Genomic DNA, 15,342 nt, shown 5'->3' on the forward strand with positions numbered 1-15,342 from the left:
CTCCTGCTCTTCTTTGAAAAATTGCCATGGGATCTTTTACATCCACTTAAAAAGGCAGGAGGGGCCTTGGTTGCATGTCTTATTTGAATGGTAGAACCTCTGACAATGCAGCATTCCCTTACTACTGCTCTAGAGTGACAGCCTAGATTTTCCTGTTGAAGTAATTGGAATGGGTTTGAACCCATAACCTTGTGACATCAGACGTGACAGTGCTAGCAACGGAGTACTGGCTGTTACACATAGTGAAGTTATAACTGTTTTTGCCCATCACAGTACCAGATTTCAAATTTCAGATCCAAACCACTGGCTTTAACTGAGGCCGGTTGGCTTCCTGAGTCTCAGGAAACTGGGCAGCTACATGCAGCAGAAGGCTTGCTGGATCCAGGAGGCGAGTGTCTTTATATTTACCTCTAAGATTGAGGATCCCTCCCTAGCAACCACCCCCCATCCCCACCGCAATTGGACACCCTCTCCATCCTTAGTGTTCCCTTTGAGACATCTGATGTCCCTTCAAGATCTCCCCGAAGGCATCCAACCTGCCCCTCATCCCCCCCAGAATCCAGGATCAGCAGATGCCCCTGGATGGGTCCCCCACCTGTTCAAACCCCCTTTGGACCTTTCATCAGAACTGAAGACTGCAGGTGCAGCAAGCAATTAGGAAGGCAAATGGTTTATTGGCCTTTATTGCAAGAGGATTTGAATACAGGTGTAACAAAGTCTTCCCGCAGTTTCAAAGAGCGTTGGTGAGACCGTCCCTGGGCTATTGTGTCCAGTTTTGGTCTCCTTATCTAAGGCCATACAGGGACTGCATCGAAGATTTACCAGACTGATCCCTGGGATGTTGGGACTGTCCTGTGAGGAAAGATGGAGGAGACCGAGACTGTATTCTCTCGAGTTTAGAAGAATGAGAGGTGATCTCATTGAAGCATAACAAATTCTCAGAGCTTGACAGGGTAGATTCATGAAGGATGTTTCCTCTGGCTGGTGAGTTTAGAACCAGGGGACACAGTCTCAGAATAACTGGTAGGCCATTTAGGACTGAGGTGAGGGGGAATGTTTTCACTCAGAGGGTGGTGAACCCAAGAATTCTCTACCACAGAGGCTGTGAAAGCTCAATCGTTGAGCATGTTCAAGACCAAAATCGATAGATGTCTACGTATTAAAGATATCAAGGGATATGGGATAGTACAGGAAAATGGTGCTGAGGTAGGAAATCAGCCAGTCACTAGTTGAATGGTGGAGCAGGCTTAAGGGGCCAAATGACCTACTCCTTTAATTTTATCTTCATTCATGAGATATGGGTGCCACTGGCTAGGCCAGCATTTATTGCCCATCCCTAACTGCCCTTGTTCAGAGGGCATTTAAGAGTCAACCACATTGCTGTGGGTCTGGAGTCACACGTAGGCCAGACCAGGTAAGGATGGCAGAATTCCTTCCCTAAAGGACAATACTGAGCCAGATGGGTTTTTACGACAAATGGCAATGGCTTCATGGTCATCATCAGACTTTTAATTCCAGATTTTTTAAGTGAATTCAAATTTCACCATCTGTCATGGTGGAATTCGAACCTGGGTCCCCAGAGCAATACCCTGGGTCTCTGAAATACTAGTCCAATGACAATATCCCCTGCCACCACCTCCCTAACCCCTGTTCTAATTTCCTTCATTCCTATGAAACGTTGATTCTGTTTCTCTCTCCACAGAGGCTGCCAGAGCTGGCAAGTGTTTCCTGCCTTTTCTGATGTTATTTTAGGTGAGGAAGAAGCTTTCCTGCCCTGAAGAACATTAAGAACATTAATGAGCCAAGCTGGTGTCTTATGACAATCTGACAGATTGGTGACTGCCCTTCTTGATTTTTAAATGATCATTTACTCCAGAACTGCTGGATAAAAAATCCAAGGCCATAACTAATTAAATCACCTCAGTGAAGCAGTGTACAATCTCCCATGTGAAATGCGATCTCCCATAGGGTGCTTGTCTTGTCTTCTCTTGTCTTTCATCCATCCTCATTCTGAGGGTTGACCGCACTATAAACAATCTTTCTCCACTGATTTCTATTCTCTGTTGTCCCTACTGCATGTCCCATAGAGAGGCCAGTCCACGTTCTGATATTATCCATCCATGCCAGCTTGGATCTTCCTTGTGCACGTTTTCCAGATGTTTTTCCTTCCATTACCTCCTCTTCCAAACACCTCTCCTTTTTGCATCAAGCGTCGAAAATGTGAGCTTCCCTGATATCAAGCAAGTTTCCCTTAGCACCAGCTTTCTCGAGCACCCACTCATTGGTTCGCTTGGCCATTCACGGCACATGTAATATCCGTCTGAGTCCTTTCATTTCAAATGCTCTTATTTGAGCCTCGTTGCTCTTGATAGTCCAGCTTTCACAGCCGTACCTTGCCACCGGCCACAAAAGGGCTTCCAGAAGAGGAATTTTTGTTGTATTCGAGATGCTGTGGCTACCCCATACTCTTTTAATTGTGTTCACAACGCTATCACCCTTGTTAAGTTTAGCCCAAATTTCTTTGGTAGACTCTGCATCTTCTATACAAAAACAGAATTACCTGGAAAAACTCAGCAGGTCTGGCAGCATCGGCGGAGAAGAAAAGAGTTGACGTTTCGAGTCCTCATGACCCTTCGACAGAACTTGAGTTCGAGTCCAGGAAAGAGCTGAAATATAAGCTGGTTTAAGGTGTGTGTGTGGGGGGCGGAGAGATAGAGAGACAGAGAGGTGGAGGGGGTTGGTGTGGTTGTAGCGACAAACAAGCAGTGATAGAAGCAGATCATCAAAAGATGTCAACAACAATAGTACAATAGAACACATAGGTGTTAAAGTTAAAGTTGGTGATATTATCTAAACGAATGTGCTAATTAAGAATGGATGGTAGGGCACTCAAGGTATAGCTCTAGTGGGTTTTTTTTTTATATTTTATATAATGGAAATAGGTGGGAAAAGGAAAATCTTTATAATTTATTGGGAAAAAAAAAGAAGGGGGTAACAGAAAGGGGGTGGGGATGGGGGAGGGGACTCACGACCTAAAGTTGTTGAATTCAATATTCAGTCCGGAAGGCTGTAAAGTCCCTAGTCGGAAGATGAGGTGTTGTTCCTCCAGTTTGCGTTGGGCTTCACTGGAACAATGCAGCAAGCCAAGGACAGACATGTGGGCAAGAGAGCAGGGTGGAGTGTTAAAATGGCAAGCGACAGGGAGGTTTGGGTCATTCTTGCGGACAGACCGCAGGTGTTCTGCAAAGCGGTCGCCCAGTTTACGTTTGGTCTCTCCAATGTAGAGGAGACCACATTGGGAGCAACGAATGCAGTAGACTAAGTTGGGGGAAATGCAAGTGAAATGCTGCTTCACTTGAAAGGAGTGTTTGGGTCCTTGGACGGTGAGGAGAGAGGAAGTGAAGGGGCAGGTGTTGCATCTTTTGCGTGGGCAAGGGGTTGTGCCATAGGAGGGGGTTGAGGAGTAGGGGGTGATGGAGGAGTGGACCAGGGTGTCCCGGAGGGAGCGATCCCTACGGAATGCCGATAAGGGGGGTGAAGGGAAGATGTGTTTGGTAGTGGCATCATGCTGGAGTTGGCGGAAATGGCGGAGGATGATCCTTTGAATGCGGAGGCTGGTGGGGTGATAAGTGAGGACAAGGGGGACCCTATCATGTTTCTGGGAGGGAGGAGAAGGAGTGAGGGCGGATGCGCGGGAGATGGGCCGGACACGGTTGAGGGCCCTGTCAACGACCGTGGGTGGAAAACCTCGGTTAAGGAAGAAGGAGGACATGTCAGAGGAACTGTTTTTGAATGTAGCATCATCGGAACAGATGCGACGGAGGCGAAGGAACTGAGAGAATGGGATGGAGTCCTTACAGGAAGTGGGGTGTGAGGAGCTGTAGTCGAGATAGCTGTGGGTGTCGGTGGGTTTGTAATGGATATTGGTGGACAGTCTATCACCAGAGATTGAGACAGAGAGGTCAAGGAAGGGAAGGGAAGTGTCAGAGATGGACCACGTGAAAATGATGGAGGGGTGGAGATTGGAAGCAAAATTAATAAATTTTTCCAAGTCCTGACGAGAGCATGAAGCAGCACCGAAATAATCATCGATGTACCGGAGAAAGAGTTGTGGAAGGGGGCCGGAGTAGGACTGCAACAAGGAATGTTCCACATACCCCATAAAGAGACAGGCATAGCTGGGGCCCATGCGGGTACCCATAGCCACACCTTTTATTTGGAGGAAGTGAGAGGAGTTGAAGGAGAAATTGTTCAGCGTGAGAACAAGTTCAGCCAGACGGAGGAGAGTAGTGGTGGATGGGGATTGTTCGGGCCTCTGTTCGAGGAAGAAGCTAAGGGCCCTCAGACCATCCTGGTGGGGGATGGAGGTGTAGAGGGATTGGACGTCCATGGTGAAGAGGAAGCGGTAGGGGCCAGGGAACTGGAAATTGTTGATGTGACGTAAGGTGTCAGAGGAATCACGGATGTAGGTGGGAAGGGACTGGACAAGGGGAGAGAGAAGGGAGTCAAGATAACGAGAAATGAGTTCTGTGGGGCAGGAGCAAGCTGAGACGATCGGTCTACCGGGGCAGTTCTGTTTGTGGATTTTGGGTAGGAGATAGAAGCGGGCCGTCCGAGGTTGGGCAACTATCAGGTTGGAAGCTGTGGGAGGGAGATCCCCAGAGGAGATGAGGTCAGTGACAGTCCTGGAAACAATGGCTTGATGTTCAGTGGTGGGGTCATGGTCCAGGGAGAGGTAGGAGGAAGTGTCTGCGAGTTGACGCTCAGCCTCCGCGTGGTAGAGGTCAGTGCGCCAGACAACAACAGCACCACCCTTGTCAGCGGGTTTGATGACAATGTCAGGGTTGGACCTGAGAGAATGGAGTGCAGTAAGTTCAGAGAGAGACAGGTTAGAATGGGTGAGAGGAGCAGAGAAATTGAGACGACTAATGTCGCGGCGACAGTTCTCAATGAAAAGATCGAGAGAAGGTAAGAATCCAGAGGGAGGGGTCCAGGTGGAGGGAGAATATTGAAGATGGGTAAAAGGATCCGTTGAACTGGGAGAGGACTCCTGCCCAAAGAAGTGAGCCCGGAGACGAAGACGGCGGAAGAAGAGTTCAGTATCATGCCGAGCCCGAAATTCATTGAGGTGAGGGCGTAAGGGTATGAAACTAAGTCCTTTGCTGAGCACTGAACGTTTATGTCATAAAACGTTTCTCGGACTGCTGTTCCCGTCACATTCTGAAATCCACTCTCAGTGCCATGCGCCGCCATATGAACACACTCGACCTCTCCCTCCAGCAGCACCGCCGTACCCTTTTTCAAAGCTGCGCGTGCCCCCAGTTTCATTTTATCCTTCGGCTCATCCGACGCCTCAACAAGAAACTTTTTCTCTTTCTCTCAAGTGCTAAGGAACGCAAGCTGCAACAACTCATCGACACCAACACCCATCTAGGACCCTCCACCCCTGCCTGTCCCTCCGTCCCCACCCCATCTTCCAATCCCAACCCCAGCCGTGTATTCACTATACCCCCTGACCTTCCCCTCTCCGATGCTGAACGTTCAGTGCTCAGCAAAGGACTTAGTTTCATACCCTTACGCCCTCACCTCAATGAATTTCGGGCTCGGCATGATACTGAACTCTTCTTCCGCCGTCTTCGTCTCCGGGCTCACTTCTTTGGGCAGGAGTCCTCTCCCAGTTCAACGGATCCTTTTACCCATCTTCAATATTCTCCCTCCACCTGGACCCCTCCCTCTGGATTCTTACCTTCTCTCGATCTTTTCATTGAGAACTGTCGCCGCGACATTAGTCGTCTCAATTTCTCTGCTCCTCTCACCCATTCTAACCTGTCTCTCTCTGAACTTACTGCACTCCATTCTCTCAGGTCCAACCCTGACATTGTCATCAAACCCGCTGACAAGGGTGGTGCTGTTGTTGTCTGGCGCACTGACCTCTACCACGCGGAGGCTGAGCGTCAACTCGCAGACACTTCCTCCTACCTCTCCCTGGACCATGACCCCACCACTGAACATCAAGCCATTGTTTCCAGGACTGTCACTGACCTCATCTCCTCTGGGGATCTCCCTCCCACAGCTTCCAACCTGATAGTTGCCCAACCTCGGACGGCCCGCTTCTATCTCCTACCCAAAATCCACAAACAGAACTGCCCCGGTAGACCGATCGTCTCAGCTTGCTCCTGCCCCACAGAACTCATTTCTCGTTATCTTGACTCCCTTCTCTCTCCCCTTGTCCAGTCCCTTCCCACCTACATCCGTGATTCCTCTGACACCTTACGTCACATCAACAATTTCCAGTTCCCTGGCCCCTACCGCTTCCTCTTCACCATGGACGTCCAATCCCTCTACACCTCCATCCCCCACCAGGATGGTCTGAGGGCCCTTAGCTTCTTCCTCGAACAGAGGCCCGAACAATCCCCATCCACCACTACTCTCCTCCGTCTGGCTGAACTTGTTCTCACGCTGAACAATTTCTCCTTCAACTCCTCTCACTTCCTCCAAATAAAAGGTGTGGCTATGGGTACCCGCATGGGCCCCAGCTATGCCTGTCTCTTTATGGGGTATGTGGAACATTCCTTGTTGCAGTCCTACTCCGGCCCCCTTCCACAACTCTTTCTCCGGTACATCGATGATTATTTCGGTGCTGCTTCATGCTCTCGTCAGGACTTGGAAAAATTTATTAATTTTGCTTCCAATCTCCACCCCTCCATCATTTTCACGTGGTCCATCTCTGACACTTCCCTTCCCTTCCTTGACCTCTCTGTCTCAATCTCTGGTGATAGACTGTCCACCAATATCCATTACAAACCCACCGACACCCACAGCTATCTCGACTACAGCTCCTCACACCCCACTTCCTGTAAGGACTCCATCCCATTCTCTCAGTTCCTTCGCCTCCGTCGCATCTGTTCCGATGATGCTACATTCAAAAACAGTTCCTCTGACATGTCCTCCTTCTTCCTTAACCGAGGTTTTCCACCCACGGTCGTTGACAGGGCCCTCAACCGTGTCCGGCCCATCTCCCGCGCATCCGCCCTCACTCCTTCTCCTCCCTCCCAGAAACATGATAGGGTCCCCCTTGTCCTCACTTATCACCCCACCAGCCTCCGCATTCAAAGGATCATCCTCCGCCATTTCCGCCAACTCCAGCATGATGCCACCACCAAACACATCTTCCCTTCACCCCCCTTATCGGCATTCCGTAGGGATCGCTCCCTCCGGGACACCCTGGTCCACTCCTCCATCACCCCCTACTCCTCAACCCCCTCCTATGGCACAACCCCTTGCCCACGCAAAAGATGCAACACCTGCCCCTTCACTTCCTCTCTCCTCACCGTCCAAGGACCCAAACACTCCTTTCAAGTGAAGCAGCATTTCACTTGCATTTCCCCCAACTTAGTCTACTGCATTCGTTGCTCCCAATGTGGTCTCCTCTACATTGGAGAGACCAAACGTAAACTGGGCGACCGCTTTGCAGAACACCTGCGGTCTGTCCGCAAGAATGACCCAAACCTCCCTGTCGCTTGCCATTTTAACACTCCACCCTGCTCTCTTGCCCACATGTCTGTCCTTGGCTTGCTGCATTGTTCCAGTGAAGCCCAACGCAAACTGGAGGAACAACACCTCATCTTCCGACTAGGGACTTTACAGCCTTCCGGACTGAATATTGAATTCAACAACTTTAGGTCGTGAGTCCCCTCCCCCATCCCCACCCCCTTTCTGTTACCCCCTTCTTTTTTTTCCCAATAAATTATAAAGATTTTCCTTTTCCCACCTATTTCCATTATATAAAATATAAAAAAAAAACCCACTAGAGCTATACCTTGAGTGCCCTACCATCCATTCTTAATTAGCACATTCGTTTAGATAATATCACCAACTTTAACTTTAACACCTATGTGTTCTATTGTACTATTGTTGTTGACATCTTTTGATGATCTGCTTCTATCACTGCTTGTTTGTCGCTACAACCACACCAACCCCCTCCACCTCTCTGTCTCTCTATCTCTCCGCCCCCCACACACACACCTTAAACCAGCTTATATTTCAGCTCTTTCCTGGACTCGAACTCAAGTTCTGTCGAAGGGTCATGAGGACTCGAAACGTCAACTCTTTTCTTCTCCGCCGATGCTGCCAGACCTGCTGAGTTTTTCCAGGTAATTCTGTTTTTGTTTTGGATTTCCAGCATCCGCAGTTTTTTTGTTTTTATCTCTGCATCTTCTATGATGAGAGGTCCAAGATAGTGGAAGGTATCAACCTGTTCAAACTGAACTCCATTAGTCAGAACAAGGAAATGCTGGAAATGAGCTCTGAAGAGTCATATGGACTCGAAACGTTAACCCTGTTTCTCTCTCACAGATGCTGCCAGCTGACCAGCTGAGTTTTTCCGGCATTTTTTATTTTAATTTCAGATTTCCAGCATCCGCAGTATTTTGCTTTCATGCATTAATCAGAATATTAGTATTGGGTGGAAACCAAAAGGCACACAATACACACCCAACACCACCCCACCCCCCCCTTAGTTTGATTGGCATGAGGCAACACGAGGAATGGACTGCGCATTGTGGGCGCGGCGCTCCGGCCTCTCAAGGCACGTGGGCGCCAGCTGCGTGTGGGTGGGGTTTTTGAGGGCCCTGCCCACTCACCCATTACGCCAATCAGGAAGTGGAGGGCGGGGCCAAGTGCCAGCGGCTGAGGCTCCGCCCTCGAAAGCAGCGAATCAGCGAGAGCGGAGTCAGCGGGCCAGTTTCGGCGCATGAGCTGACTGTCTCACAAATAGATTTAAAATTCAAACCATGGGGGGGGGGTGGGGGCGGAGCATAAAGCCGCGCGCTGACATGAACTGTTAGTGAATAACCACTGCCCCTCCTCCCCCACCTATAGCTAATTCACTTTGGAAAAACGAGCCAACCCAACCTACTCGGCCCCACTCCAACCCCGCCCCTCCTCACCTGTAACCCACACTCCGGCCCTCCCCAAACACCACCCAACGTCATCAGCCGGTGTAACTGAAGCCTCGCCCCTCTACCCCACCCAACCACCCTCCCTTCTTAAACTAACCCCACTTCTCCCAGCCCTTCCCTTCGAGACTGATTCATAAGCCACGTCCCTTCTCCCAAGCCCCACCCCTTCTCCCCAAACAGTCTCTTCACAAGCCACGCCCCTCCCCTAAACCACCCTCCTCCAAGCCACGCACCCCCCCCCCCCCCCACGACAAACCGTTCTCATTTCAGGCCACGCCCCTTCACTTCAACCACCCTCCTCCAAGCCGCGCCCCTCCCCCCAAACAGTTCTCATGCAGGCCACGCCCCTTCACTTCAACCACCCTCCTCCAAGCCGCTCCTCTTCCTCCAAGCCCCGCCCCCTCCTCTAAGCCCCGCCCTCCCCTTCCCCGCACCAACCGGGCAGGCGGTTTCACGGCGAGAGCGACGGCGGCAAGTGAAAATGCTTGACAACTTGTGGACGTTTTTAAAAGTTTTTTAATTTATTTTTTGCGGAGGTTTTCAGTCATTTATATACATACATATATATATATATATAAAAGACTTCATAACAGAGCCCCACTTGACATCGGTAAACCTATAGATGTGATTATATACATATATATGTCGTGAGGGAAAATGGCAGCGCTGCGAGTCAAGGCGCCGGGCTGCTCTCCGGCCGAGCCCGGCTTGCGGTTACCGGTGGCCGGGTCCAAGGACGGGGAGCCGCATCAGCAACAAGCGGCAGCCGGCGGGGATTTAACGGCCCCTTCAGCCAGCCCGCACCAAGCCCGGGATTACCGGATGGAGGAGCTGGAGACTGTCGCCACCGTGGGTAGGTTCACAGCCACTTTCGCCGGGCGCTTGCTTCTCCGCCGGGGGGGAGGGGTGAAACCCCCACGTTTCTGGATCCCTACCCGCCTCACCTTATCTCATGGGACTCTTATCTTTTCACCTTTGCATGATGCAATTTTGCACTGCATTCTTTAAATTGCATTAATGCATTCCCCCTGTTTTTCAATCTTACTTCGATTGCAAACTTTGCCTTTTTAACTAAAAGAAACTTGTGCAAGCTTTCAAGATTACTGTCTAAGGGATATATATAATGTAATTATCTATATAGGTGTATGCTATAATATATGCTTTCCATATATCTATGCATACAATATATGCTTTCCATTATAGTTACATGCACATTTCATACATAAAATGTATATATGTTGTACATATATATATTATATGTAGCATATAACATGTGTATATAATATATAAAAATGTATATGTCAAGTTATTTTCATGTGTTCCCAAAATATTTTATATATATATATATGAAAAGTTCTTTTGATGGTGTTCGCAAATTATCTCTTGTCTTGACTCTCCCAGTGAAGTTTTCTACGACTAAATGGGCTTTGCTTTCTCTTCAGAAGGCTTTTTCTGCATGATTGTTGATAAAGGAGAATGGAATGCAACCATGGATCAACTTGGATTTAATTCGATTTTTTTTTGAGGGAGGCTAATTGAATTGTATTTAGTTCCCCAGTTTTGCTATTGCGTTTGTAAGTTTTAAACTTTTTGCCTTGGCCCTGTTTATTCAGTGGATGTGGTGCTTTAATGGGTGTGATTTCAATGAAATAATGAAAGGAACTTTCCCTTATTGGAATGATTGATTTCTATTTCCTTTTTTGACCTCCACCTCTGTTTTGGTGTTTATTCAGCTAGACCTGCAAGCTTTCCTGGCAGATTTAAGTGCTTCAGTGCTTTTTGATAAGGTTTAATGGTGGTGGAATGAAAATTTTAAAAACACATTAATTTATGTAAGACACTCATGTTTTGTCATTGTCCTTCCAAACTTTTGTTTGCAAGGTTTCTGTGCTGTTAAAGGTGACTTACTGCTCACACAACTTACCAATGGGAGCAAATGAAGAATGAATTAAGATAACCTAATACAAAGCATATTTTTTGTATTATAACATGCATTTCCACATTGTAGTTTCTGAGCCTTGGGAGGGCAACCTACACACATCGATTTTCAATGTTTACTGTTACATCAGCAAAGACAGGTTTAATGCTGTGTTAGAAGTTTGTTGAAGTGTTTACTGGGCAGTACCTAATGGATTAGAAGATGCATCAAAACTAGCTTGTTTCTGTTACTAGATTGGCCAACAAAGCCCCCTGTATTTTTAGTTCTGCCAACAAGTGAATGGGACATGTATTTAGAGTTGACTGCGACATATGATTTAATTTAAAAAATAAATCTACCTTGAGTAGGATTTTTCCTACATTGCACTGGTAGCAACGTACAAACCAAATTCAGTGATAAACATTTCATTTCGGCATTGGAGACCATTAACTGGATGAAAATTATCAATGTAATTGTTCGGTTTAATGATGAATATAAAAAGTATTCAGATTATCTGTGCTAATTTCACTATTGAATGCCTTCATGGATAAGGTCAGAACATTCGAGATGGAAAGAACTCTGGAGGGCAAGCAGATTAAAAATAACCTTATTTCAATGCAACTAGAATTGAATCACTTTTTCTTGATTAGTTTTATATTCTGGTTTTCTGCACTTGATAAATTTAATTTGGTATATATGTATAGTTTATTTTAGAATTTGTATTAAGTGCTTCCTATGACGACTCTAAATATTGCAAATCACTACCAAGCTTTTGTAACAATGTTCAACAGAATTGACATAAGATACATGAGCACAAATGAAGTGATGCAGAGCTTTCAGTTAACAAATAGAATGTTAAAGGTTTAATTGTGTATTGATCGTGTCTTTATTATTGTACAGATGCATCATGAATTTTAGTTGTTTGTGTTGACTTTCTGTGTATAAACTGTTGTTTACCATGGACTGTCAGTTCTTGATACAAAATATTTGTCCTGATACAATAGAAGATTTGTTACAATGTAGCTTAGCTTGCACAATAAAAAGTAACACTTTTTAAAGGAGAATACCTTTCCTTAAAGGACAGTTAAATAGACATTCAAAAGCCCGACATGCTCCACATCTGTCTTAAGAATCTAACAACAACTTGTAGTCATGTAGCACGTTGAACATGGTAATAAATCCCCAGGCATTTTGCAGGAGTTTTATCAAATAAAACTTTACACTAAGCAAATAAGGAGATATCAGGGCAAAAAACTTGGCCAAAGAGGGATGATTTAGGGAGAGTCTTAAAGGAGGAGAGAGGTTTAGGGAGGAAATTCCAGAGCTTTGAACCGAGGCTGCTAACGATACAGCCATCAATCGTGGACCGATTTAAAATCGGGGATGTTCGAGCAGAGTATCGATTATCTTGTGTAGTCTACGGCCGATTCGTTTGTGTGGGCAGCGCAGGCCCATTGCCTCTTTTACACAGCCATCTACACATGGTCATTTAAAGGGGCTGACTTATGCTCGGCATTCAAGGAAACTTGCGGGTTGCTGCACGGCTCAGAAGGAGCATTGCACAAGAGGCCAGAATTAGAGGAGCACAGACATCTCATTGGAGGAGAGTACAGAGATAGGACTGGGTGAGAACTTGGACAGATTAGAAAAGGAAGGATGAGAATTATAAAATTAAGGCATTGCTTTACTGGCAACAATGTAGGTTAGTGTGCTCAGAGATAGTGGGTGAATAGAACCTGGTGCGAGTTAGCACATGGATGGTAGAAGCTTAGGGCTATGTGAGACCACCCAAGAGTGTATTGGAACAGCCAAGTGTGCGAGTCACTTTTATTTTATTTATGGAATCTGCATGATGTTGGTGCAGGAACATTTGTTACCCATCCCTCGTTGCCCCGAAGGTGATGGTGGCTTTTCTTCTTAAATTGCCACTGAATTATTTATTGAGGATAAATGTATTTGATGTTGCTTGTAAATTACCTTTGATTTAATAATCTGCTTTACAATAATCAGCTTTTATTTAATGTTTGGGAATTTGTTGGTCAGTTTATATCAGGCATTGTTTCTACCATTAGTAAAAGTGTACTGGTATTGCAGGAAAATGGTGATTTTGAATATAGTGTATTGAGAAAAATTGGTGAAGGTGGAGGCTATCAATAAGTTGGAAGTCTTCAATATTTTTGATTTATTTTGTGCTTGCTTTTTCCTTTCTTCAGGGAATGTCATACACTGGGCAATTCAAAAGTTGGGTTACGTTCAAGTGCAAATACTTCTCTGGTCGAATGTTTATATACGAATTAGGAGCAGGCCCTTTCAGCCTTCATGGCTGATCTGATTGTAACCTCAGTTCCACATTCCTACCTAACCCTGATAACCTTTCAACCCCTTGCTTATCAAGAATCTATCTACCTCTGCCTTAAAAATATTCAAAGACTGATTCCACAGCCTTTTGAGGAAAAGACTTCCAAAGAGACACAACCTTCAGAGAGAAAAAAATTCTCCTCATCTCTGACCTAAATGGGTGACCCCTTATTTTTAAACAGTGGCTCCTAGTAACTCTATTCTCCCACAAGAGAAAACATCCTCTCCACATCGACCTTGTCAAGACCCCGCAGGATCTTATATGTTTCAACCAAGTCACCTCTTATTCTTCTAAACTCCAGCGGGCCTGTCAAGCCGAGCCTGTCCAACCTTTCCTCATAAGACAACCTGCCCATCCCAGGTATTAGTTTAGTAAACCTTCTCTGAACTGCTTCCAGCACATTTACATCCTTCCTCAAATAAGGAGGCCAATACTGTACACAGTACTCCAGATGTGGCCTCGCCAATGCCCTGCATAGCTGAAGCATAACCTCCCTACTCTTATTCAATAAACGATAAGATTCTGTTAGATTTCCTAGGTGCTACATCTGCATACTAGGTTTTTGCAATTCATGCACTAGGACACTTAGATCCCTCTGTATCTTGGAGCTCTGCAGCCTCTCACCATTTAGATAATATACTTATTTTTCCTGCCACAATGGACAAGTTCACACTTTCCCACATCATACTCCATTTGCCAGGTCTTTGCCCACTCACGTAACCTGTCTATGTCCTTTTGTAGCCTCCTTGTGTCCTCTTCACATCTTACTGTCCTCCCTATCTTTCTGTCATCAGCAAATTTAGCAACCATACCTTCAGTCCCTTCATCCAAGTCATTTATATAAATTGTCAAAAGTTGAGGCCACAGCACCCATCTCTGGCACACCACTTGTCACAACTTGCCAACCAGCAAAAGACCCATTCATGCCTACTCTTTCCTGATAGCTAGTCAACCTTCTATTCATGCCAATATGTTGCCCTCTACTGCATGAAATTTTATTTTCCACAATAACCTTTGATGTGGCACCTTATCAAATGCCTTCTGGAAAGCTAAATGCAGTATATCAACTGGTTTCCCTTTATCAACCGCATATGTTGCTTCTTCAATGAACCCCAATAAATTGGTTAAACATGATTTCCCTTTCACAAAACCATGCTGACTCTGACAGATTGCCTGAATTTTTCCAACTGCCCTGTATAACATCTTGAATAATAGTTTCATCTAACATTTTCCTTTTAACAGTTAAGCTAACTGGCTTGTAGTTTCCTGCTTTCTGTCCTCCCTCTCTTTTTTCAATCTAATGGAACCTTCCCCAAATATAGAGAATTTTGGAAAATTAAAACCGATGCATCAACTATCTCACTAGCCACTTTCAAGACTTTAGGATGAAAGATCATCAGGACCCTGGGACTTGTCAGCCCGCAGCTCCAACAATTTTCTCAGTACTACTTCCTTGGTGATTGTAAATTTTCCTGATTTCCTCCTCTTCATTTCCTGATTTACAGCTATTTTTGCGATGTTACTTGTATCTTCTACAATGAAGACCAATGCTAAATAGTGGTTCAATTCATCTGTCATCTTATTTTCCATTATTAATTCCCAGACTCGCTTTTTATAGGACCAGCACTCATTTTGTTACCATTTCTTTTTAAATATTTATAGAAACTCTTACTTTCTATTTATTTTTCCAGCTAGCTTTCTCTTGTACTCTAATTTTTCCTTCCTTTTCAGCCTTTTAGTCATTCTTTGCTTTTTAAAAATATTATGTCCAACCTTCTAACCTGCCACCCATCCTTGCAGAATTATATGCTTTTTCTTTAAGTTTGATACTGTCTTTAACTTTTTTAGTGAACCAACAATGGTGAATCCTCCCCTTGGAATTTTTCTTTCTTGTTGGAATGTATCTCTTCTGTGTATTCTGAAATATCCCCATAAATGTCCGCCACTGCATCTCATATGACCGACCCCTTAACCTAATTTGTCAGTTCACTTTAGCTCGTGCTTTCATTCCCTCATAATTGCCCTGATTTAACTTTAAAATAGCAATTTTGGATCCAATCTCCTCTCCCTGAAACTGAATGTAAAATACAAAAATATTATGATTG

The 15,342-nt window shown here is 45.6% G+C and overlaps 1 protein-coding gene across 1 annotated transcript in view; it reads left to right on the forward strand.

The window, feature by feature from the left end:
* The first annotated feature begins 9,400 nt into the window (after positions 1 to 9,400).
* The window catches only part of prkx (protein kinase X-linked), a 128,079-nt gene continuing 122,137 nt past the window's right edge, over positions 9,401 to 15,342 (forward strand). The window contains exon 1 of the mRNA XM_041199379.1: positions 9,401 to 9,813. Coding sequence (XP_041055313.1) covers positions 9,618 to 9,813 — 196 coding nt within the window. The 5' untranslated portion in view covers positions 9,401 to 9,617. The remainder of the gene's footprint in view (positions 9,814 to 15,342) is intronic.

This window comes from Carcharodon carcharias, chromosome 11, assembly GCF_017639515.1.
Source record: "Carcharodon carcharias isolate sCarCar2 chromosome 11, sCarCar2.pri, whole genome shotgun sequence".
Taxonomy (NCBI): Eukaryota; Metazoa; Chordata; class Chondrichthyes; order Lamniformes; family Lamnidae; genus Carcharodon; species Carcharodon carcharias.